General features: G+C 41.4%; 1 protein-coding gene across 1 annotated transcript in view; it reads right to left on the reverse strand.

Moving 5' to 3' along the window:
* Positions 1-25974, reverse strand: part of fbxl17 (F-box and leucine-rich repeat protein 17) — a 179980-nt gene that overhangs the window by 83230 nt on the left and 70776 nt on the right. Inside the window, exon 8 of the mRNA XM_026343593.1 lies at positions 25132-25262. Coding sequence (XP_026199378.1) covers positions 25132-25262 — 131 coding nt within the window. The remainder of the gene's footprint in view (positions 1-25131; positions 25263-25974) is intronic.

Here is a 25974-nt window from a genome sequence, read left to right on the forward strand (position 1 = left end):
AGAACATCTACTAAATGGACTTTCATTCATTCCAAGACAACAGAGCAATTCTATCTCTTGAGGTCTGTGTGTGATACAATCAAAAAGCTCCAGGACCAAATCAGGGTAATCTTGAAATGTAGTTTTCTCTATTTATAACTTGTATCTGCAGAGGTGTGATTTTTTTTATTTATTTATTTTTTTTATTCCCAGTGTTTACAGTTGGACAGGGGTTTGGTAGCCGTCCTACCAGCTCAGCTCTCTTCAATAATAGATGCCTGTAAGCCGTTACTGTTCTATCTCCAGCTAGGGGGCTGTGAGCCAGTGGTTGAGATGGCTTGCGGAGGGTTATTCATAGACTACGTGCACACACTCACACACACATATGCATTCATGTGTGCACTTCCCATTTCACCCACGCAATCGTGCTCTCTCTTCTCCCAGCTGCCCTATTAAACTGAGGAATCTCGGGAAGTGAAATGAAACTAGTAAATCTCGACTGCTTTTATGATTGACTTGATATGATTTGTATTATAATTTGGACCCAGTGCTCCTTCTCTCTCTCCCACTGCCTCCCACCAATGCATTCCCTATCCTCTTCTCACTGCTTTCATTACTTAGATTGGCTCTTGTGAAATAGGCCATAGAGTCTTCACAACACACATATGTCCATATGTATACACACATATGCACATCCACACATACTATAGCCTATTTGTGTATTGCCTGGCAAGTCTGCAAACAAACTGAAGGGGGACAGAAAGTGGACGGCCCTTAACCGATCAGAGACTGTCCAACTTTCACCTTACTTCGAGGACCAGGGTAGAAAGTATGACTCAAATGTGGAGATGAGATGAGCAGTTAAAGAGGAAAACTGAGATCTGACAATCCAATCAGACTCCTCTCCGGACAGAACAGGCTGAGCTCATAAATTAATGTATGAGAAAGCTTGGAGAGATAACCAATAGGCAGAAGGACCAGAGAGAGATGGAATCATTATATTGACTAAGTGATGGACCCACTGACAGACTGAGAGACTGACGGAGTGACTGTCTGAATGAAGCCTTTGAAATGCAGGCAGTTTGAAGCTGGAAGTCTCAGGGTCTTTGACCATCAGACTCTAAAAAGACAGAAGGCAAGAGAGGGCACCTTATTCGACTATAGGCCCTTTAGCCTTATGTGGCTTCATCAAAAGAAATGATAACCACATCTCTGACTTCCTCTCGGCTCGGCTGATGTGCCCTTGGGCAACACTCTTCTTACTATTCTCCTTCTGTTTGCAAGTGCATTTGTTGAAAATAAAGGCCAAGCACTTCAAGCGCCAAGTGCTGCCCGGGTCTTTCTACTTCACACTCAGATCAGGGGCCAAAACACCTGCAATATCCCCTCTTTGAAATTACTTTTTTTGTGTCACTTTGCCAATGAGAACTCAAAAAGATGGTCTTATCTGTGGGATAGCAGAGTGCAGACCTTTCCCTCGGTAGCCCTTTGAATCATGCTTTAGAGATAGCACTTATGTTCAGATAGTTTACACAAACGTTGACACTATATGCTCAGTGACTGTGCACAAGTGAGGTTGAGGATTCTGTCCTTTCTCAGTTACGGTTCCTGCGAGTAAGAATTCAGGTCTCTCAGCTGTCCTCGTCCTCTCTTTTAGACATTTCCAGCCTGTGCCTACTATGTTCCACAGTAAAAAAGAAAGAAAGAAAAGGAATTAAAAAAGGAATCAAATCTCTCAGGTCTTTCTCTGCACTGAGAACCAACTCTGGCCAAGCTTCTGACAAAGCCACAGAAGGGCCTGCAGCCACACATCTGCCTCCAAACCCAAATAACTCACAGAAGTCTGGGCCCAGTTACCTGCTGGGGCCCCCGTGTGTGTCCCAGTCCCTGACCACTGGAACACACATGTACATACTTTTACACAAGGACACAGACATAGTATCTAATACACACCTGAAACCCTGTACACCGACACATACACTCTGCTTTTCCAGTCTCCTGTGGATGGTGCGCATTCTTTCAACATCCTTTCCTGCCAATATCAGCGCTTTTTAAAAGTGGGAGGAAATCTTTCAGTCTATATTCTATGGTGGGAAGCCAAGGCAAACTGGGGAGAGGAGAGGAGAGGAGAGGAGAGGAGAGGAGAGGAGAGGAGAGGAGAGGAGAGGAGAGGAGAGGAGAGGAGAGGAGAGGAGAGGAGAGGAGAGGAGAGGAGAGGAGAGGAGAGGAGGGTGTGGCACAGGAAGCACATTAGCTCTATCTGTATGGTAATTCTATTACCTCCCATCTGATCAGCATGCTTCCCCTCTGCACTCACTGGCTACCTCCTAGCTTTCATTAGCAACATATGAATTATGGATCTGCCCTCGCATTTAAATGCTAAGCATTATGCCATTTGTGATGCCGTTTTCCACATTCTTCTCTCCTTTTCTTTCTCTTCTCTCCTATCTTTCTCTCCTAGTGTTTTCCACAGCTGCCAGAGACCATGATTACTGCACAACTTTTAGGGAAATTTCCATACCATCATATGCCTCTTGAGATACTGATAGTGAAGAATTTACTGATTTTGTATGTGCAAAACAATGATTTTTAGCTGTGAGAGGTGACAGCACCAAAAACTGGAGCTGGAACAGAGTGGTGAATGAACAAATAAGGAAATAGTGAAAAAGAGAGACAAGAAAAGAGATATGGATTAAAATCAAAGAGCCGGAGGATAAGAGGAGGACAAGAGGGAGGAAAAAGATTGAGCTTGCCTGTTTCATGCTGCTAGAAGCGAAGCCACATCAATAAGCCCGGTGCAGTGCAGGTTTTTAGAGGATACATCAGTGGAGTGACTGAAACTGGACACTGTGTAATAACAGCTCACTAAAAACATTACAGCCACTCATAAAGAGCCCAAACTCACTTTAATAGCTGCCAAGATGTTTCCTTTGGCCTCACTCAGGGGAAAGGGGACACATCAGAGCAGAGAGGCCGGTTTGTGTGAGCACTAATACAGGTCAACGGATCTGTCTTCAACCAGTTGATCCGCATGACTTTCCGTAAAACCTCAAACTGAGTTCGTCTGTCCGTCCAACTTTTTTTTTTTTTTTTTTTAACAGAGTCACAAATAGCCCAGCTGCGGAGAAGTGAATGACATCAACCTCTCATTGACTGCTTTACGAGCTTCTCTGACCAGAGTGAGAAACCGTGGAACTCTAACCTCACGGAGGTACGGCCCAAAGACCTGGCTGAGCATTCACATGCAAAAACACACACTTCAACAAGAAGGGGATACGGTGACACTATGGAACAGCGCACCAGACCGCACATACTTTCCCATGCTGATGGTGAAGTTAGTCCGTTTTACAAGTTGAGCTTCTCCTCGCCGCATTTCTGGGTAGAACATAAGGTCTTTTTTGGAAACACACACCAATGCAGCCTTTAAACTGATGATTCAGATTGTTATGGTTGGAATCCGAACTGAGAGCAAACACACATCACAGGGAGGATCAGCCCTCGCCCACTGTGTCTTTTTTCCCCCCTCAAAATGATGAAACATCATCAGATTACGACAGCAGGAGAAGGTCAATCAAAAGGCAGAAATATACAGACGCAAACCATATGACACATTCACAAAAGGTGCGTTTGGAGTCGATGTGAATAATATTTAAGAGGCAGTGAATCACAGCAGAGAAACTGCAGAATATAATCATCTACGGTTCAACTTGGGCAAAGTTTGTGCTCATCCTGTGCTGTCTCAGTCACAAACACAGAGACAAGAGGAAACAAGAGAGATCATCTGCAGGACGATATTGTGGTACAGTTTGAAACAGTACACTTAATACACATACACATCAGCTAACATCTGTCTGTCATCTCCATTGGTGGTTTTCATGGCTAAGTGCAAAAACAACAGGGCAAAACGTGCTTTCAGCTTTGTCTTAATGTGCAAATAGAGAGAGAGAGACAGAGACAGCATGAGGAAAAGTGGTGAAAAGGAAAGTTGCACAAAATTTCAGTATCAAATCAAAAATCATATCATATATATATTTATTTGACTTTAAAATCTATTTCATATTTCACTCAGATATTTTATATTCATCATGTTTTGAGATTTTGCGGTGGGGAACCTTTTTATTCAGAAATGCACTCATGGTCATATTTTAATAAAGAAAACAAAAATGGAAGGAATATTTACTAAATCCAACTATTCAAACTGAAAATACTCGTCAAAAACCAAGACAAATATGGTAAAAAAAAAAAAACACATTTAGTGAAAGTCAAGGTCATGTTGTGGTACTGTGTAATGAGTAAATACATAGCTGCTCATAGAACACTACAGACTTGTTGCCAACAACTGTTAATTTGATAATACAGTTTTAAAATGCCTCAGACACAGATATTACCTTCCTCATACCTTCTCATCTGATTAGATTCAATCCAAACCAGCAGTACCAATCCCTTGAGTCACTTCAGCTCCTTATAGAGGTTTAGCCATCATGGTTACAGGAAAAACAGGAGGGCATTCCTTAATGCTGCATATCTTTTTGGGTGATATTAAGGTTTCATTGCACCTCCTCTGAGCAGCGAACGTAACCTGCATGATTTATAGACTGTGCAGACACTTCATGATATAACATGCAGGAGAAGGGGATTCCCTGAGAGCTGATGTGACTGAAATGACCTGAATGGGATCCCACCACAAGAGGAACTCATGGGTGAAAGAAAGAAATAAAGAAAGACCTTAAGCCGAGACTCTGCGTCACTAACCCTCCTCCCCCGTCCCTCCCAGAGGAGCTGGCCAAAAGACAGACGGGATATGGGCTCTTTTTTGCGCCTTCATCTTTTGATAATCCCATCTTTTTTGTGTTTGATGTTCCTCTCTATGCTCTCTGAACAAATCCTCAGTCCCTGCCCCCTAATCGCATTAACTCCTAAGGTGTCGTGCACTCTGGGAAACTGGACCTCACCAGTGCCAGCGCACCACAAACCAGTACTGACTGCCAGCAAAACATACACACACTCAGTCGCATACTTAACTTCCTATAAGACACATGCAAACAAATACTGGCACACACACACTCAAAAACACCAGCCAACTTGCCTCTTTCCAGAGCAACTGCCTATTACTATGATTGAACAGCGCAGCTACAGTGGATTTTGGTAAAAGAAAAAAAAAAAAACTGTGACTTGACTAAGTCAACGGGGTCCAGGTCTGATAAAGGAAACACTGATTTCTCCGTCTTTCTTGCTGTTTCTGTGTAACACAGCCATGAAATGGGAAGACAATGGGATCACAGCATAGCAAGGAGAGAAAAGAAGCACAGAGAGAAAAAGAGACATTAAACCAAAGCTAGGAGAGAAGAGTGGGTGGCGTCCAAAAGCTATTAAAAATGTTCTTCATGTGGAGCCAACAAATATAAGTGAAATATTAAATATGAACCCTATCAGGCAAGGGCCAGAAAGAAAGGAGCAAGTCAAAAGAGAGCAGAAGGAGAAGAGAAAAATGAAAAGAGAAAGAACAGGTATAGAGAAAGTGGATTTCTTTCCATAGCAACGCCAAAATATTTGAGAGCAAAGCCTTCCAGCATCATGTTTGCTATGCATGACTGTAGACAAATTTAAACCTCTTGTTGTGCAGAGCACCAGAAAATACCTGCATGATCAAAGCTGATATGAGCACAAGTTGGAGGGAAAGAAGCTAAATAAAGGCAAAAACTGCCCAGTAAATACTAAGAGCAGAGACGACTGGTTTTCATAGCTGATGATGTTGAACCAACATCAACAGAGAAAAGACAGAGAGAAAGAGGTCGATCAAAGAGGAAACTTTACATTTACAAAGAAAACTGAAAGTTAAGATTTATTAATTATCACAAACACTTTAAAACTTTATTAACCAAGACACATTCCAAGCATGTACACACACGTTGTGAGCTAACTATATGTACAGTAATAATCCTCTCACAAAGTCATTTAAATGTGTCATCATGACTAATTTGAGGAAAACATATTAATGAGAAATTCATACAGGTACAGTAAACTGAAAGGTTGGGAGATAAACAACTAATTAGAAGAGGTTCAGAGTGTCACCCTAATTGCTGTTTGGTTAAGACGAAGCCACCACCTCTCTACTTTTCAAAACATTTTAAAACCAAAACATGTTCGCGGCCAACGTGACCCGTGTTGCCTGGCTGCAAGGGAGTAAGAAAATAGACGAGGCAGAGCCACGAATGAGACCAGACTAAATCAAAAACTTCTCACAAGCACAGAAAGAGGTTGATGAACAACGGGGACAAGGTGCAAGATGTCAGAACTATAAACAACAATCACGCCGCTGACAGCTAGGAGGGTACGAGGCATGGAGACTACTGATGCACACAAATAGGCAAAAACGCACTCGCACAGCCACATGGAGGCGAGCACATGCTCACTGACACGCCGAACACACACACACACAAACATAAACACTTACACAACAACTCTCTGTTGACTTTCAAAACAAAGGTATTAATCATCATTACACACATACACACAAACGGGGAACACGGGTGGGCCGGAGTTGGTGTGCCTGCGGGACTCGTCAAAGAGACACACTGACACCTCGGCGCAGCCTTTAGTGCTGCTGTCATAGCAACCAAGGTCAAGTGGTCTAAATCTGTGTGTGCGCACGTGTGCATGAGAAGAAACTGTAACACGCTCCCAGAAGAACTGGTAGAAAATAATGAGCTAGTCACTGTCAGGATGGAGTGGAGAGACAACACAAATCCCTCAGCTGTGCAGCGCGGCACCACCTGTGCAGACCTGCGAGCAGCCACACACCAACACGCCAGAATATTTCAGCAGACAAGACTATCTGGAGGAGCAATTAAAAAGACACCTTCACATAGCATTCAGCAAATTTATGTCTTCAATTTGAGAGTTACCAGTTCCGAAGCACGTTCGAGTTCAATCTGACTGATTACCTGTGGAGCAAAGAAATAAAATAAATAAATAACGCTGAATGTAAAGAGTGTAAGTGTTATAGTCGAAGCGGACTGAAAACACACAGACTCTCATGACAAATATAAGACATGCTGCGGGAAATAGCACCTCAGCACTTTTTTTTCCCCTGACGATTGAGGTTTTATGTCATTTTATTTATCATAAGTGTAATAAGTTTTATGATGTTTGCGGGGGTGGTCTTTGTCTGACTACCTTCACTATAAAACACTGTGGGAAACTACAGAGTAATAATACGGTTTAGATTACCCTGTTGTGCACTGATCCAGCAGGTGATGCAAGGTTTGTTTGATGAGTTTTGGTGACTTTACTTAATTCCTCTCACCTTATTCCGTCAGGCGTAAGCAATCAAAATTATCAGGGGAAAAAAAATTATTCATTCATTGTATATTGGCAAACATAATTTTCTTATGAGTCTTACAATGTGGAGAGCTGGAGAGAAATTATAGGGAAAGACACCTATGTTCACCTATACGTTACACTACAGCGTACACAGACCAGGTGTACAAACACTGTGAAATTCCTATTTTACACGACACAAACCGTCCAGTGAAGAACAGTCCTTGAAAGTGAAACTGACTCGGACATTCTTAATACACAGACTAAACACAATTTCAGAGGATTTAAAAAAGGGAGCTTTTCAAGTGCAGCTCAGTGGTTTGAAGTTTGGCACTCTCTTCCATCTAGTTCAATTTATTCTTGTTTCAGTCACTGACGCATCAGTATCCTGACTCCAAACACAGAGCGCCTGTCAGAACAGTTGTAATCTTCAGTGGAGTGGTGTCACTCCTAACACAATCTGTCACAATCCACCGAAGAGGCCCAAAAGTACAAAACAATATTTCTGTACTCTCATACATGATTGAAAACACGAGGCATAGGCCATCATTAGAGGCGTAACCTTACACAGGCAGAGATGATAAATTACTTCAAAAACGAAACATGTGCAAGTCACACATTTGCACGTTCTTAGTCACAGTCTTCGAGTTCACACTGACACAAGAAAGTACCGTATAGAAAACCACATTAATGTTCCCCAACCATCACTCTCTTCAAAATCTACTGACACGAAGATTTATTAAAAGAGCATATATGGTCAAACAAGTTACTCTGTAAAAGGAGGTTACATAAAATAAAAAATAAAAAAACTATTTAGCATGAGTAATACATCTCAGCTCTGCTCCCATCTGTGGCAGGTTTTTGTGTTTATTCCCTCGGTTCTCCCTTTTAATCTTGCCCCTTCTTCTCCTTCTCCATCTTTCTCTTTTCTGTGTCTACATTACTTAACCAATGTGCCCTTGTCTCTCTTTCTCTGGTGTGGTAATAACAAATGGAAGACAAATCTGACCTTTTCAGTGTAATAATCCCTTTGGCTCCATTAGATCTGGAATCTGGGCCCAATCACCTGCACACTCACATTCAAGCACACCTCAATAACAACCCACATGCCACCAGAGGTTAATCACAGAGAGAAAGTATATCCAGGGACGTGGTAATCATTCCATTCCTCCTGGACACTCTTGCCATTTCCTCAGTGCCCTGCAAAGACCTACTTCCAAAGCAGCTGAGGAAAATAGTAGAGAAAGACTCCATCAGTGGTCATGCCGTATATGCTTTTTACCACTTCATAGCGGTTTGGCATTGCACACGGGTCGTAAAGCAAATTCAACACATGGAAAGGAATGTCTGTTTTAGTATGAATTACAATGGCAGGGGTTTTGTGACTGCTGGTGTTCATTTACAGATGATAAAATCAGTTAGCGGGGATGACATCTGAACTCTAATTGTGTGTGTTGGCAGGTATTACTATGTATCTGAAGCTACAGTGTGAAGCAGAGGGGGTAAATGCTAATACGCTGCCATCATCCAACAAAAACCTTAAGGGCCTTTTCTTAGAGCCACCACGAAAGCTGGCAAATTAAATACCTGCTAAAAGAAGACGGATGCTGTGCTTTATGACCGTCAAACCTTGTTGTGTCGAGGAAGAAAAAGCTCACGGCTTGTGGACGGAGCAAGAACAGGGGGACGGAGTAAAAGACACAGACAGGTCATCTGCCAACATGCCCAGGGAAAGACTGGGGACGTGGACGATATCAGCCTTCCACTCACATTACCTCACACTAACAGTGATTAGATTTACAGCACCATGATGAATACATGCACACACTCACCGGAAGGCATGTTCACATTCCTGCATCAATACACACTGCGCGAAAAAGGAAATCGCCCCCGATAAACACAGGAGCCGCCCTAACACATACGCACAGCTCATCTATCAGAAAAGAGGCGTTCAGTGATCAGTAAAAGCCGACTTCCACCTATTAGTCGAGACAGCATGTTACATATTGTGTCTGCTCTCCTCCCTTAACTCAACCCTCCTCGTCCTTTTTTTAAGAGGGGGCAGAGTAATTAATAACTGGTATCATTCCAATAAAGCCATTAGCTTTCACTACATTTGTTCATTTTCTCCGTCTTCTCTCTCGCCACCTCGTTCTCTTCGCCTCAACTCGGTCTCTCGCCCTTTTTGTGATAGATGAACGTGTTTGAAAAGAGCTGTAATGCAGAGTAGCTAATAGGCAAAAAGTGTAAAGCACTCCAAAGTGAACATAAAAACAAGCCTGCTGCAACAAAGTGCAGCGGGGTTATGAACGACAACAGCTGCAACTGTGCCCTCAGTCTCGGGATGTGGGCATAATCAACGATCCTAATTTTTAATTTCCTCTCTGCAGCCATGTTGGCCCCATAGCACTACACAACTACAAAGATCTACTTTAACATGTTTAAATCAAATCTTTTTTTTTTTTTTTTTTAATTAACAAGTAATGAACAGTTTCATTCCAGAACACAAAATAACCAAAACATCCAATAATAATTCACAATTTGAATGATTTAACCCTGTCCATAACAGTACAGTCAAGGCTATTACATAATTACTTTAACCCAATTATTGGATGGAAAAACAGTTCTCTCACATCCTGGCAGCCATGAGCGAAGCCAAGAAGGAAAGAAATGGTTCTTGTTTAATTCGCTGAAACAATGATATAAGTACTTGTTTGTTCAGCTTTTTCTTGCCTTCAAATGGACACTGTTTTGCTCCACTTAAGCATAAAGGTGTTGTATGAAGTGTATTCGAATTTCCTAAAATTACAAGGTAAAAGAGTTGGATCAATACAGTGGGAACACAGCTTCTCATTCTGTTGGCTTCTCATTGTTAAACGTATTGATTTTGTTGGCTCAAAGTATTAATATCAAGGGCGCAGCTACACAATCTGTCCAGGAGAGAGGCCTGATCAATTAAGTCCTCATTTATTATTCACATCCCGTTAATTTCCCCAGCAGTGGAGGGCAGGCCTGTTATGAAGTTACATTATGAAATATATATTAAAATAAAAGAACATTACAGAAAAAATAGGAACCCCTATGTGCAGTGTAGACACAACTCCTATACTTTGGACCATAAAAATATATTATTATAATAAATTCTAAATTGCTCTTGCTGCATAAAATGACAAACTCCCCGCACCTGTGTGCTGTAAAGTGTGGAAAAAAACAAAGCTACATCTATATGCTGATTCTTCAATTTCTCCATGTTCTCTCTTCCCCTGAGGACATGGCGTGATAGCGTACGCTCTGTAATGGCTCAGTGCAGTACAGCTTTTAGGGGTAAATTGATGTCAGTGACATCGTTGTAAGTTTGCATAAAACCGTGGGAAGAAGAGCAGGAAGGAAAAGTTTGCTGGCGGGTTTGAGAGCAAATTGACAGCAGCTTGCGCTATCTAACGCTTTTGAGATCCTCAAACTCGTGCTAACCTTTCTGCAATCACAGTCCAGCACGCTGGAAAATGCTTTGAAGCAGCCCACACTACCTGCTCCAGGCTGTGAACACACCATGCTGTGTGTTGTACCTCTGCAAAGTAAAGTTTTTGAAATATAACTGGCGGGGGAAATAAAAAAAAAAAAAAACAACTCTTGACATCTATCACTTTCAGAGATTAATGAATATATATCTTCCGGAGACTATTTATATTCATTTCAATAATGAAAATTAGATATAGTATTTTAATATGTTACTGATGATTAGTTAAACACATACAATTATGCAAATCAACAGCGACTCTGCATGGATGAAAAGAGTGTGAGTTCGAGTTTTGCCTGTGTTTTATCTTACAGAAAGAATAACAATGTGGCACAGCAGCAAAAATTAATGAAGCACCTGACTCATTACAAAAATGTATGGTTTCCTAACTCTGAGGTCAGTCAAACCACTTACAGCACAATGGGGTGCAACATCAAACTGTGATGCAACATCAGTCAAATTTCAGATTGTACTGCAGACAGAGGAGGACTACAGTAATGGGAGGCCGCTCTGCTGCTCAGCGCGTGCATAATTTAAACAACAAATTAATAAAGAGAAACATCTGAGCTAGAAATGTACAATTCATCCACAACTGTGGATCCTGTGGAAGAAGTTCAATTCTTGCTCAAAGCCCAACTGAATCTCTTCAGCCTTCGTCCTGTTCTGAGGCTGACTTAATGATGGATTATGTGATTTAATTTGGGATTAACTGAGCAAGTTTCCTTCCCATGCTTTCTGAGTTTACAGGCCAAGGCTAATCACCAACCAACCAGTGACCGCACGAGACAGCAATGACAGCAGATGATGCAGCAGAATTTAATATGAAGCTGATCAACGTGAGAGCTGCACAGCAGGAGGCAACAGCTTGAGTTTGTTAACGCTCATTCAAACTGTTAGGACTGGGAGACGACTTCCCGAGTTTTCAGCTCCAACCAGATACATTTGTCAAAGTTTGGACACGGGGTGATCTTTTCATTAAGAGAAGATCTGTGCCCTGACATTTACAACAACCGTTAAAATGAAGATGTATTACATATTTCACAAGGTGGCAAAAAAGGCATCCATCTCTGTGCCTCGCCATCTCCCTCTCTCGTGAAATGTTGTACAGTCATTGGCTTATTAATTTAAAGTGTACTGCATCAGCCTATCCTGGATGAATATGCTAATCAACAATTTTGAGGCCTGATGAAGTATTTTACAAGAGGCTGTAAAAGTATTTTTGGGAATTTCACTGTCAGGTTCAATTGCTCAAAGTGACTATCCAAGGAGAACCATATCTCAGCCAGTATATTAAAGAGGAAGTGGACTGATGCAGAAGCTGACCAAGATTTAAGTGGCACATATGAGGCGCTGTACTGTTGTTACAACTGAAATATCTACCTGTCACAGGATTTGTTTGTTTTGGTTTTTGCATCACTACACTATTTTCGATACAAAATAAATATCTTACAATACAACAAAAGCATGTGACTTTTTTTTTTTTGCTATAATTCTGTTTTAAATAAAGGTTTAAGTATTTTTTTTTACACTCAAACAAATGTTGTCAGTCCTACCATGCACGCAGCAGCCTCCGTTCGAACCAGTAACAGGGCTGTGTTTTTTCACACAGAACTGAAGTCGAAAAAAGCCTCAGGGTCTTTTTTTTTTCCCCCTTTCAAAGTTCATATTAGACAAATAACTGAGCTGATGGACAACACCGGGCTTTAGCCTGACATTTGTAAGGCAGAGTGAAACCAGTTGAAACTCAACTTTTAAGTCAAATCCAATAGACTTTGCTATGCTGTCCGTTTGATTTTGCATGGAAGGGAAACAAAAACAACCAAAACAGAAAAAAAAACACCTTAATTATTATCATCACACTCGAGTGATGCCGCCACCTAATTCTAAGCACCATACAGCCTATTTTAAGGATTTAATGACATTACTTATAAAGGGGTTATCAAACACTAGAAACATTTTGATACACAACATATATACTCTTCCTTTGCTATGCTAAATAGCAAAACTAATTTATGGTAATGTAGCTGAAGGTTTTAGATGAGAAGCAGAGCAGAGAGACAGCACCTAACAAGCTCCACTGTCATGTCTCTCTCCTGGCACTGTGACATGTCTCCCGTAGCCCATGACGTATTTGAATTAAACAGGCAATGTGCTGATCAACGAGTGAGGACAAAGACAGATATGAGACTGAAAAGAGGAGAATAAGTAGAAAATTGTCTGCATCACACTCCGACTCTCTCTCGCACTTATCCTCTGCCCGCCTCATTCTTAACACTCCCTCCCCTCCATGCCGTCAGCATTTATTCCCCCATGAAAGGCTTTGATCGAAGAGTGATTTGCATGATTGCATTTTCCATACCTTGCATTAATAGTCCAGTAGGGATGAATAGCTAATGGCCTATCACATTTAAGTAGCCATCTCAACCAGCCATCACGTTACAGCTCCCTCAATCTGCTAATGAAACAGGTCTCTCTTTCTCTCTCTCTCTCTCTCACACTCGAAGATGCTCTCTCCAAACAGACACCTGGTCCAGTCATATTAGAGGAGAAGCCTGTAATAATAAGTGATTATTTTTTCCTCTTTGGTCTAATAGATTATTTGAAAACATCATAATAAACATATAAATAAACCAATTAGTTCTCTACTCGATAAGAAGGTGCAACTGTTAATGCGGCACACACATTTTTTCTAAGACAAACACTGAGCAGGTTGTTTGCAGGTGTGTGTGTGTTATAATCTACATTTTAACACTTGTGTGAGCATTGTGAATGTCCTTTTCTTCCCTTCTACTTTTGAGCATACATCGTGTGTATTTCAGCAAATTGTTTTCACATTTGGCAAAACACGGTGAGCCACAGATGCAAAGGCTCATGTCACGAGGTCAGATGACACAGTATTCATATTTCTACCATCTCCGGGTTATGGCAAGCTCGTTCAACCCCTCTCACCCCCCAGAGCCACCTTTTTACTGCCTCCTGCTAGGCTGACTTTCCGTAATCTTCTGAATCTGCTGCCAATAGATTTCCCCCCAGAATTCATGCTGCTCTTATTGAGGATCCTGATCAAAAAAGGAGATATCCTCTACACCAGTATTAACACACAGTTGTGCCTTCACACTGAAATATGTCTGCAAAATTCATACTTACTGCAAATATACAAGCTCTCTCTCTCTCTCACACACACACACACACACTAAGCTAAGCTAAGCTCTAGAGACCTCTTTTAATAGTGTTTGGCTTCTTGGGGATTTGATAGGACCTTGGAGCAGAGGAGAGTTTAAATAGTGATTGCTTTGATGAAGGAAAAGATGACGCCACAGAAGAAGGGGAAAGATGGAGAGAGGAAGGAAGGAAGGAAGGAAGGGAGGGAGGAAAGAAAAATATGGATCCAGTAAATGGCGGAGGATGAATGGAGTGAGAGAAGAAAACAGAAAAAAAAAAAGTAAGTCAGGTGGTGAGAATGTATAAGCCTGAGCAAATAGTTATTACCAGTCTCTGAAGGGTGGCGGCGTGAGCTGAATAGACTGGGACTTGGAAACCACTGTTACTGGTGGAGATAGGGGACCACTTCACAGCCCTGCAATCTGACAAAGGCTTAGTAGGGTAATGGAAGCAGACTTCTGGCGGTTAAAAAAAAAAAAAAACACATAGAAGCTTTAACACACTATAAGAGATGAGCATCAGATATGTCCAAACCCTCTTCAGGTTCAAAAAAGTAAATGTTTAACCATCAGAGATGTTTATCGCTCACAATCTGTCACACGAACGTTTAAACGTGAAGCGGTGACTGTAGAATATTAATTCTACGCAGTGGACAGCATCATGATTTGTGAGTGTTGAAAGGAATTACAAATCTGGCTAAAGCTGTATGTTTCTTAGAAAAGATAGTTAGTGCTCTTATAAGGAGACAATACAATAAATCTCTCCCAGCCGCTGGGATGATGTCTTATCACTGACCTTGTGGTTTGACCTCTCTGTGAGGAGCAGCAATTGAAAAGAAAAATGGATCCTGAAGTTGCTGGGTAAGCTCCCGTTAACCCAAACAAGAAACATGAATGTTTTAGCCTGAAGCAAGCAGCACGCACTAAACACATACTTATCAGAAAGAAAGGAATTTGGCCTCGGACACCTAACAAAAAATCCTACATACACCCACATTAACAAAAGTTAATGGGTTGGTTTATAGGCCAAATAACAGAAGTAAAGTTGCAAACATATAATTAGAAAGTTTCCAGGAGTAAGGCCGACTTCTGGAGAGAGTCTGGAGAGAGTTTATGCATCATTCTGTTCCAGCTGAACCTTAAATTTAAGATTTAGAAGTTGATGACCAGATCAAAACAGACAGGCCATATGTCATGGCTCGGCCAGGGTGCTGTTGGCTGGAGGGAGGGGTAGATTCGTTTTTGTGGGTGTATGCCTGAATGTGTATGTGTATACAAATTTCTTGGCTGGTGAGATCTTATGTTGAAGGGTAACTACATCCTACGTATTTCTAAATGTACTGACATGTCCAGGAGACATTTTTCCACCTGTTCAAATGTTCAAGCCCAGTCCTAAGTTAATGTTTGCTGAGTGGAGATGTATTATATTCATATCCAAAACCTGCTGCAACTCTTGCAAAGTTATTTAGTTACAGTTTGAGACACTACAGTGACATTTCCATTCTTGCAATGTTGGAAATTTTGTGAAACACCAGTTAGAAAATAAGTAGTAGTCACTAGGAAATAAGGAAACAGATTCCAGGTTTCTAAGTCTGCAGTTCTGTTCCTCACTTCCTCACCAGAAGTTGCAAGCAAGCAGCTGGCATTTGTAAGCTGTCCAGAGGCTATACGCACACATAAACACATGCATACCAAAACAAAGAAGAGGAATAACAATCAGCACAGTATTTGTCCCCAGGAACTTCTAATTCAAACCAGGTGAGCAACAATAGCTGTTAATAACTACAATTTACTTTGTTATTCAAGTCCCATCACAGAGCACTGTTTAAAATACCAATTTGAAACAGTAATTCAGCCACACAGCAAAAATGTTTATCCCCTGAGAGTAATACACACACACACACATATTCCACCAAACAAATCCAAGCAGACACACAGTCCACACCATCAATTTAGCATGCTGTGATACCTACAATTTCCTTTCCTCGACTCTGTTAGAAAATGGCCTTCCTCTATTTCTCCTGAGTTTAAAACCCTGCTTAATTTTCTTAATCTCAGACTGATTTTGAACATTTGCATAAAAACGTTGACTTCTGAGGCTCCCCTAACAGAACATAGCTCTAATACGCAATACTCTCCTCAATAGTGGTGGCTAATTACAGAGGTGTCAGACAAACAGGTAGCGAGGGGAGGAGGGGGGCTCCAATACAATGGTTAAGGTGATATTCCGGCACATGGGACAGAGCAGCTCAATGGAAAGCAGTAAATTCATTTAGGCTGGCTTCATTAAACTCTGCTCCTTGGGCCCTGCATCATGCTCTCCCCTTTGCTCTCCTGCTCTCTCTCTCTCTCTCTGCTCTCATTTGTGGGACAGCGGATGTGCTGTGGGTAAGAAGAAGGTGATAACACAAATGAGTGCAATGCTGGGGGAATAAGGGAGCACTGTAGGAAGGTGGAGAGAAGAGAGGAATAGATGAAGAGAGATATACAGAGCGCAAGGGGAGGAAGATGTGATGAAGGGAAGGAAGAGAGGAAGTGAGGGAAGAAAGGAAGCAAGGGAAAGGGAGCATCAATAAAGCAGCACGGCAATGCAAAAAAAAAAAAAACAAAGAATGGAACAATACAGCAGAAAGTGTTGGTCGAGAAAAACAAGAACATGAAGACATGTGCTCACTTAATGATAAAAAAAAATAAGGCATAAAAAAAGAATATTTCTGAATATGGCTTTTGTTTTATTCATCTGATCCAGTTTTCCAAAAGCCACAAAGAACAGAGGAAAACAGAGAAAATTACAGCTTTGCTCCTCAAAAAGAGGCCAAATGCCAGGTCTCCAGCATGGTGAAACAAGGGCAGCTGAGCCCTGTGGTCTCCTTACCATTTAGATTATACGGACAACTTTGTGACCCCCACAGTATGGATAACCATAATAAGCCAGCGCCCCTGCTGCTTACCACCTGTAACATATTCATAAATAAAAAAAAAACTCTTGTGTGCCGAGAACCCGGCCACAAAAAGTAGACGCAAAAACAAAAGTTCTCGTATGAACTTTCCACTTCTTCGCAGCCTTGTCAAACTTTGACTCCAACGCCGCCGCCGCCGCCTTTCATTTGCACTATTTTGTGCCCAATTTAACAGATCGCTTGCTGGAAGGATCATTAAAGTCTGTTGTAAAATAGACATTGAGAAGAGGTATGTCATTCCATGAATGGGAAACATTCACAGCTTTGAGTAATTTGGCTTTGCTGAAGCTGAAAAACTGCTGCTTCCAGTGAGGGAATGTGCAGTGCTGACGGCCAACGCATGTCCACAGAGGAAGTGTCGCCCACCTGAGTCCAGCGCTCTGGTTCGTGGCCAACAGAGCACTTTATGAGAATGTTTTTGAGTGATTACATTACCTACTTGCTCGGTCGACACGCTAATTCTGAGTGACTCAAATAACTTTTACACATGACCCACATCTAGCTACTGAATGAACATATGCGGCGAGTCTCTCTCTCTGATTGTATTAGAAAAATGTGTGATGTTGATTGAAAGAAAAAAAAAAAGTCAGAAACCATATGTAGTGTTTGTAAATGTTATAAAAATCCATTCAGCAGAAATAACCTTCTGTGAGGAATTAATACAAAAAAAAGAGCTCACAAGAACTAAGGGATTAGATAAAAGCACAAAAACAAGATCAGCTCTAAAATTAATGACATGAAATAAGATCAGAGGGAAAAATCAAATTAAAAAACACTCTAAGCACAGACCTTCTGTTGTAAGATGGAAAATCTACATATATTTAAATCACAGCGCTGAATCGAACGCCATGGTTTTACATCATGTTTTCTTTTTGCTTCTTCTCTTCTCTTCTTGCTGGTAATTGGCTAAAGTAATAATATGTTCCCTGACTTTCTCTGACTGAAGAGTAGGTAAAACTATATGTGGGGGAAAAAAAATACAGGAAAATGTATTTGGTCAAAATTGAAGCAATAATTTTATTGTCCCGGGTCAACAATTTGGTTAAAATGGATTTTAGCTAAATTTCAGTGTCAGGCTCATGTTGTGAGATAATAGCACTTCAGGGCATGTGTCTAATGTGGTTCCACAGCTGTGAGATGCAGGCTTTCCCATATAATGATTACATTTGGATGGACCACAAGTTAATTTAAACGCTGCTGAGATACAGTTCTGTTCAGGATTTAGCGTGGCACTCTAATCTGACATTAAAAAGAATTGTGCTTCACCTTCACGTAGCTACAAACCCCAGAAATGAACACAATCAGAACATAAAAGGCTGTTAACAGCATGGCTAAAATGTCAGATTAGCATGGTTGACAGAAAACGAAAAACCTTTATTCCTACGCAAAATAAAAACAAAGCTCAGTATTTGACATGGTGAAATACTATGTCCTCGCTAAGCATTTTTTTTATGTCTGTTCTTATGAGCTAGCTGTCTTACGCGCCTCTAATGTGGAAATCAGAGTTTTTGCAACACATTACACGCCAGTGTGAGCTGCACAAGCCCCATGCTGTTGCAATTCTTTAGTAACGAAAGAGGATCGTAAAAGTCAGAGATTACTTAAAGCACCTTTAAATTCAGCAGCCACTCAGCTGTCACTGACAGTGCATCACAAATCAAGTCTTATGACTTCCAGAAATGAGAGCACTCCAATCACACTAACGACCCTGGAGCAGCAGGAAGACTCCGGGCTTGTCATTTAGAGAGGTCAGGCTAAAGTCCCTCTTTTTCTGTAGGGCAGCAAATCAAAATATTATTGATATATTTTACTTACTACATATTTTGATTCGTTTTTAGTGCCTATGCAGAGAGGTGCGGGATGCTGCTGGCCTTGGATCTGTGCCTGAACACGACGACAGCTCTCACGCTGTTGCAGCCTATAAGCTCCAGCTGCTTGCCTTCATTGTGTCTCTGTGCCACGCCACAAATGTTCCTCCATCTCTGATACTTATCAAGGCACTGAAGTTTGACGCTGCCATTACTCAAAATTAATAACCACGGCAGCATGTTTATCATAGCACACTTTCACACCCAACCTGCCAGAAATAATCACCTCAGTGTTTGTGTGCATGACAGAAAGAGAGAAAGAAAAGTATGAGAGAGACAGAGGAAGAAACACAGAGAGACTACTGGAAGAGAGATCAAGTGTGAAAAAGAGACAGAACAAAGGGAGTAAGAGGCAGAGATGAAAGGCATAACTGGGAGAGAAAGGAAGAGAAAATCTGCTACATGCATACGTGTGCATATGCCGTACCTAATCAGTGTGCCTCCATTACACATCATTGGTTTTTCCCTGCACCTTTTCTTCCCATCATGTCTGACAACAGGGCAACACTAGCACTTCTTCTGCATTCACTTTGCTAAGCAGGACTAATCTCTGCTGACAACCAATCTGCTCCAACAAGGCAGGCCTGAGTAAATAAAAAAGGGCCTGGGATTTTAATTTACAAATCATACCAGTACAGTGCACAGTCTGGAGTCCACCACAGGAAGAGGGGGGAAAGAAAAGGCTTTAAATTCATGGTAGCTGTAGTAGTCTTGCTCAAATTGTAGGTCCTTGTGCTGTATGTGTGAAAGTACAAGAGCAAAAAAGAAAAGCGACAAGGACAGGGAAAGGCCCCTTAGCACCTCTTCTCAAATCTGGAGAGACAGGTGGCTGAGAAACAAGACAAGGACAAATGTCTGTCGTTCTCTGGTTGGGGCTCCACTGACATTTTCCATGGCATTTAGAAAACAAAAAAGCCTGAAGAACGGGGGTGAACCTAAAAATAGTTGGCTGCAGGAAACCTACAGTATGTTCAGTAGGAAGTTACACAATTGATGCACAGACTTGAAATGACCGCTTATCTTAGAGATTTGCTCAGTTTCCCACAGTCCCCTGCTTTCTTTACCTGAGATGAACCTTTATGGCTGAACCCAGCCGCTAGTGAGGTCAGTCGGAGAATTCGTAACCAGCAGAAACCACTAGTCTGTCGTTTTCCTTGCATATTAGTAACACTGAACTGACGGCTGTCCCATTTATATCGCAGGAGTGAGAAGGCTAAAAGCAGAAATTGAAAACTAGTTCCTTTCATTACCACAGGCTGCATTCTTTTTAAAAACCCTTTACTTTTCACCTACACACAAAGTTAAGAATGAAGGCTTTCTGTCATGTTTCTTTGGACAAAAATGTTTTTAAATGTAGGAGAGCTCTGGGGGACTCTTCAGTCTGTAAGGCCCAGCCTGTTAAGGTTCTAGATGCAAAACGTGCTCTTCTGCTATCGCCACGCATGGGGCTGCATCAACATGCATGAAAACAACTGATTCAGTGACGTAATTACAAATAAGCTAATGATAAGTCACCATTAAAGAATGGTCGAACACGCCTTCGACACCTTCGAAACATATGAGAGCCCAGTGGTGCACAATAAGTCACTGAGCACAAGACATGTTAGAAAACACCATCAGTACTTCTCTTGCCTCCATACAACAGAACTTTAAAGCACAGCGTATCTGTAAAGCCCTCAGCACTGTGAAGGACGCCACCCACACCTGGCAACAAGAGGCAGAAGGTGATGAGGCCCTCCACTACCAGACTTAGAAACAGTTTCTTCTAAAACAACTGCTTGTGGCAGACTTTGCATATTATTGGTTGTTACTGAATGAGTGTACAATATTAGATTGGTCACAATAGACTTTTCACAGCTTTTCTTTTGTACTCCTTGGAGGAATGAGTACAGCGGATTTCCCCTCCCCCCATCACATGCAAATTTTTTGTGTGCGCTGGTAATAAATTATATTTTCTCTAAAGTAACTCCTCCATCAGTAGCATACTTTCCTCTGTACTTGCTTGCAGTTTGGTTTTCTTTTATAAACTATTGTTTATAGTTAGGCCAATTTACCATAGCTCCCTCCTTATTCAAATGGTTGGAGAATACTCGGAGATAGTCAAAAGTTCTCCAGCAGAAACAAAACTAACAAATATGAAACCATGGAGGCGTTTGCAGGACATAACCCTGTCTCATCGACAGAAATCTTAATTGAAACTAGAATATGTTTTCTAACATAATGAGAACATGTTAATTTATGTATTTGGCAATTAGTTAATGTAGTTAACCACCAATATATTCAGTCTAGCAGTACAATATCCTCATGTAGTGACTATCCCTTACATAATCTAGCAAGCAATTACTGTATTTGCTACCACAACATCATTTCTGATTTCTGACCTACTAAGACAGTTGAAGTTCTTGTGCCTGTGAGAACATACAGTAAGAAATCTAGTGATCATAGCCAAACCATTAGACATGTCACTGATCACACTGATGTAACATGTTTGGTGTAAAACGTGTCCGTTTGGAATAAGCTTGCACTGCACACGCCTTCAAATCCACACGACTTACATTTTTAGAGAAGGCGTATTTCTAGCAGAATACTTCTCCTATTATTTCCTGTTTTATAAGCATCCTGAAAGCCAGAGAGGTCGTCCTTCATCTAGTCTGCTTTTTGTGAGAGGGGACAAAAAAAAAAAAATGTAGAACAGCCAATTTGGGCTGTGATTTGTGATGTCCATAAGTGATTGAGATATACAGAGAATTCTGGCCTGGAGAAAAAAGCAACTAAGGGAAAAGGAATGAATATTGATTTCCTTGTTTAAATGAAGCTGTCAGTAAGAGAGCTGAAAAAAAAGAGAAAGGGAGGAAAAGAACGCCAGGGCTTTTGGTCAGTGCCCAACTTTCAACAATAGAGATCTCATAAAAGAAATGATTCACTTATTCCATGCATCTGCTTTGTGCAAAGACTGCAGAGCAACTGACCAGAGCTCTCTCATAAATACAGAGACACATGCAAACACAAGCAGAGATGGACAGAGAGGAGGAATCACATAAATCTGCACGTCAACACAGGCCCTGTGTCCAGCAGCAGGGTTCACGAAGGAGAATAGTGGCAGCCTCTTTGCTTTGACCGAAACAGCAGAGCAGGCGTTACCGCAAAGGTTTACTGCAGCTCACTCACTTTTGTGCAAACAGAAAAGTTGTGTGTCCAAAGGCATGACCTTGACATAAACTGTGTGTTTAATATTTTTACTGCTTTAAGAAAAAACTAAATCATTATACAGAAGGAAATTATACCGTACAAGAAAATCAACAGTCCCCCCAAAATAAACCTTCACAGTAACAAAAATCACAAATACACCACGCACACAACACAAAGGCTCCTCTGAGTTTCAGCAGGGCAAGAAAACAGCCACCACTCGCCAAACAAATGAAAGAAAACCGTTTAACTTTGACACTGTGTTCTCAACTTGGTTCCAACAAGCGAGCGCGGCGATTTGCTCTGCCGTCTCGCTTTGATCACAACTTGGTCCCCGTTTGCGAACGCTGTGACATTTGAAAAAAACGCCATCCCACTTTGGTCTCCTATTATCACTGGACGAGGATACAGAGAAATAACAGGGCCAACACTGCCCACCTGCAGCACATTACATCTTCTCTCCCCAAGAAATGATGGTGACCAAAAAATAGGCGTCCTACTGTCGCAATCTGCCCAACAGACCGTGACGATGGGAAGTCCATATTTGGTCATCATTTCTCACTTTCTTACGCCGCTATACACATGACTATTACCGAGGAAGACAAGGGGAGCCCGGCGATTTTGGATGTAGCGGTCTTTTATTTTTATTTTTATATGTTCTTTTTTTTAAGATGACAGACAACAAGAAAGAGAAAAGAACACAAACCGAAAGAAAAATGAAAGCGCTTTACTTCCCACAGAGATGTGTTTCTCCAATGGCTCCTTGTCGAGGGACAAATTGAACCTGGAAATAAGGGGTCATTTCCTCTGCCTGTTTACCTGTTCACACTGTCATCCATTTGTAACACACACACACACACACACACACACACACACACACACACACACACACACAGGCTCACCCAGCTGTACCTTCAGAGAGTTGATGTGAGGGAACGTTGAGTCATTCTGGTCTTCACTGTGACAACAAGCAAACAAACTCTGCAAACTCTGTGTGTGTGTGTGTGTGTGTGTGTGTGTGTGTGTGTGTGTGTGTGTGTGTGTGTGTGTGTGTGTGTGTGTGTGTGTGTGTGTGTTACATGACAGCAGTGACCCCGATGACCTTTGACTTTTTGAACTTTTTGAAAGCCAAATAAACCATTTCACCCTCTTTTTCTCCCATGCCTTTAGAAACACACAGGCTGTCCATAGAACAAAAACATCACTGACATCATCTGCTGAGTGCGTTGATGCCAGTGTTCAAATTGGTACGTTACTTTACTCTCGGCTAGCAAATGGTTACATGTGTTTTTATTAAAATCGCTCTCAAGTAAAACATGAAAATACTTTGGATGACTCATCTTGAACTCAGAGGCATAGACATACATTTTCCCTCACCATCTGCCACCTGATCATTCCATATGATCCTCGCTCGCTTTCTCCTGCACGCTCTCGCACACACACACATCACACCTACACAAGTGCTTCCTTGTTCACACTGTGACGACCACCCAGCCAGTTTCTCCGTTTCAATAAATGCCATCCCCCTCGTCTCCGCTCTGAACTGTGTGACAATAAATTGTAACAATAAAGCTGCGTATACCTGCCAGCTTATTTGCTCTGATGTGTCTACACTATACACACAACCAGATACACAGGTCTGCATGGCCAGGAGGCAGGGCAGAGCAAGCACCCCGACGTTACATCTACTGTATTTTTAAAACTGGAGCAGAGCAGCATCAAAGCAGCATCATGAAAGACTCTGTCCACCTCTGCCTTTCACTTTTCTACCGTCTCTGATTTGCTCATAAGCCAACACAGTATCTACTTTCTGCTGACACACACCCACACACAGACACAAACACACCTTCCTAGCTTTATCTCACACACAAACTGACAGACACAAACAAATGTATTCACACACACACTCATTCAGCCCCTAAACCAATGCAGTAAATATCATTATGAAATCAATGCAGCCTTGAAACAACTGAGGCTGTGGATGTGTGTGTGAAGCATGTGTGCACGTCCATGCAGGTGTACGAGATAGAGGGAAGAAGCTGATAACAGTGTGTGTTCCTGTGAGGATTTCACCAAACTCCATGTTTTTTTTTTTGTTTTTTTTTTTTAAAGATGGGTAAGGTATTACCATAAACTTCCCACCACATGTCTGCTGTAAACTCAATAATGCAAGAATGATTTCACACATGCACACATACAAACACACACACACTGCCTGCACCCATTGTTGCTATGCACCAAGGTAAATTCAATATTGTGTTCACACTCCTAAGCCAGAGTGGGAGTACAGTCAGCAGAGGAGCCACATTCTGAGCTGTAAATCAATAGATTAAATAGAAATGTATGAATAAAACACAAGATAATAAATAAAAGAGGAGATGGTTTACTCTTGCTGTCATATACTCCACAGACTCTCTCTCCAATTTGAGAGAAAACGGAGAGGGGGCAAAATAAAGGATGGGCCAAAACACATGACCAGTGAGACAAACGGAAAAACAAAAGCAAAATAAAAATCTTTTGTGCATTTCACGTGTTATAAACCAGTAACCGATGATTCTTTGTCAGCTGACACTATAATGAGCCATGAGCTTTATAATTTACTGATTGGTAGCAGCTTCTAAACCCACTGAACTTCACAACTTCAAGACCTTTTCTACAAGTATGGGTGCACCTTAGTGCTGGACTTACACTCCCCTCCATGAGATTTGGATTTTTGCTGTAGACTGAAAACATTTGGATTTGACATCCAAAGACGAATATGAGACAAAAGATCCACATTTCACAGGTATTTACGTCTGAATCAAACCCACATCTTAGCAGACAGTACCTTTTTTGTTTGAACCCACCCATTTTTCAAGTGAGCAAAAAGTACTGGCACAGATTTAAAATAGATTCAAGTTAATAAGAATTAATATTTAGCTGCAAATCCTTTGTTTGCAACTACATGAAGTATTGTTTGAAAAATCAATGTAATAGGACACACCTGGGCAACAAAACACACCTGTGAGTCACATGTTCCAATACTTTTGCTCACATAAAACACGGGTGGGTTCAAACAAAAGGTGTTACCTGCTATCTGTCAGAGATTTTAGATGACCTGTGCTAAGTCAGCCTTTATGAGTAAACTTTCTCTGACTTACCTGTCATTGATGCTCCAGTTGAGGCAGAGATTGAGGGAGCTGAGGTTGTGACATTTTCTCACCACCTCCATCACCGTCTCATTGTTGAGCTCCGAGATGTGCCGCAGGTCCAGGACAGTCAGGTTACGTAGCTACAAGAGACAACACACACACAACACTTGAAGGATTTAATAATGTCAAATTCTCACAAATAGGCAGCTGTGCAGCACAGGCAACCTAATAACAATGTTCCCTTTCGACAAAATAAAATCCAGATCTTACATTTTATCTCATTCACACAAACAGGTAAACAGCCACACAATTTCCTGTCTGTTCACGGAGGGACCAGTTGATAAGTTTCTTCAGTATGAAGAAAGCAGTGCAAAAAAAAAGGAGCTGGAAAAATATTTGATGAAAGCATGAATGGTATACAAGCTTTGAATGACATGGATGGTTCTGATGTATCCCCAAGGAATGAGGAAAATATCTCTGTCCACTGACTAAACCTGTTCTGCCATATGTAATGAAAAAAAATTGCCTGAATGCAGAATAAAATGTAACAAGGCAGATAAATGCTACCACATTGCTTGCTGTTACTGTTTACCATTCTGTGCCCGCCTGCCTGGTGTGAGGGGTTATAAGCCAATATGAGCATTCACTTTGCTTTTTCCTTTCATCTCTGTGAATTTCAGTAATCCCCCTTTCTGATCGGCATACAGATGTATTAGGAGTTAAGAGTAATGCTCCAGTTAAAGCTGGCACTTCTTCTACATAGTCGTAGAAACCCACGTTTCTGAGTCTTTTCAAGTCTCAGCACAGGTGTATTTCCTCTGATACTTACTCAGAACTATTTAGGGCACGAGT

The sequence above is a fragment of the Anabas testudineus genome, chromosome 9, assembly GCF_900324465.2.
Source record: "Anabas testudineus chromosome 9, fAnaTes1.2, whole genome shotgun sequence".
Lineage (NCBI taxonomy): Eukaryota > Metazoa > Chordata > Actinopteri > Anabantiformes > Anabantidae > Anabas > Anabas testudineus.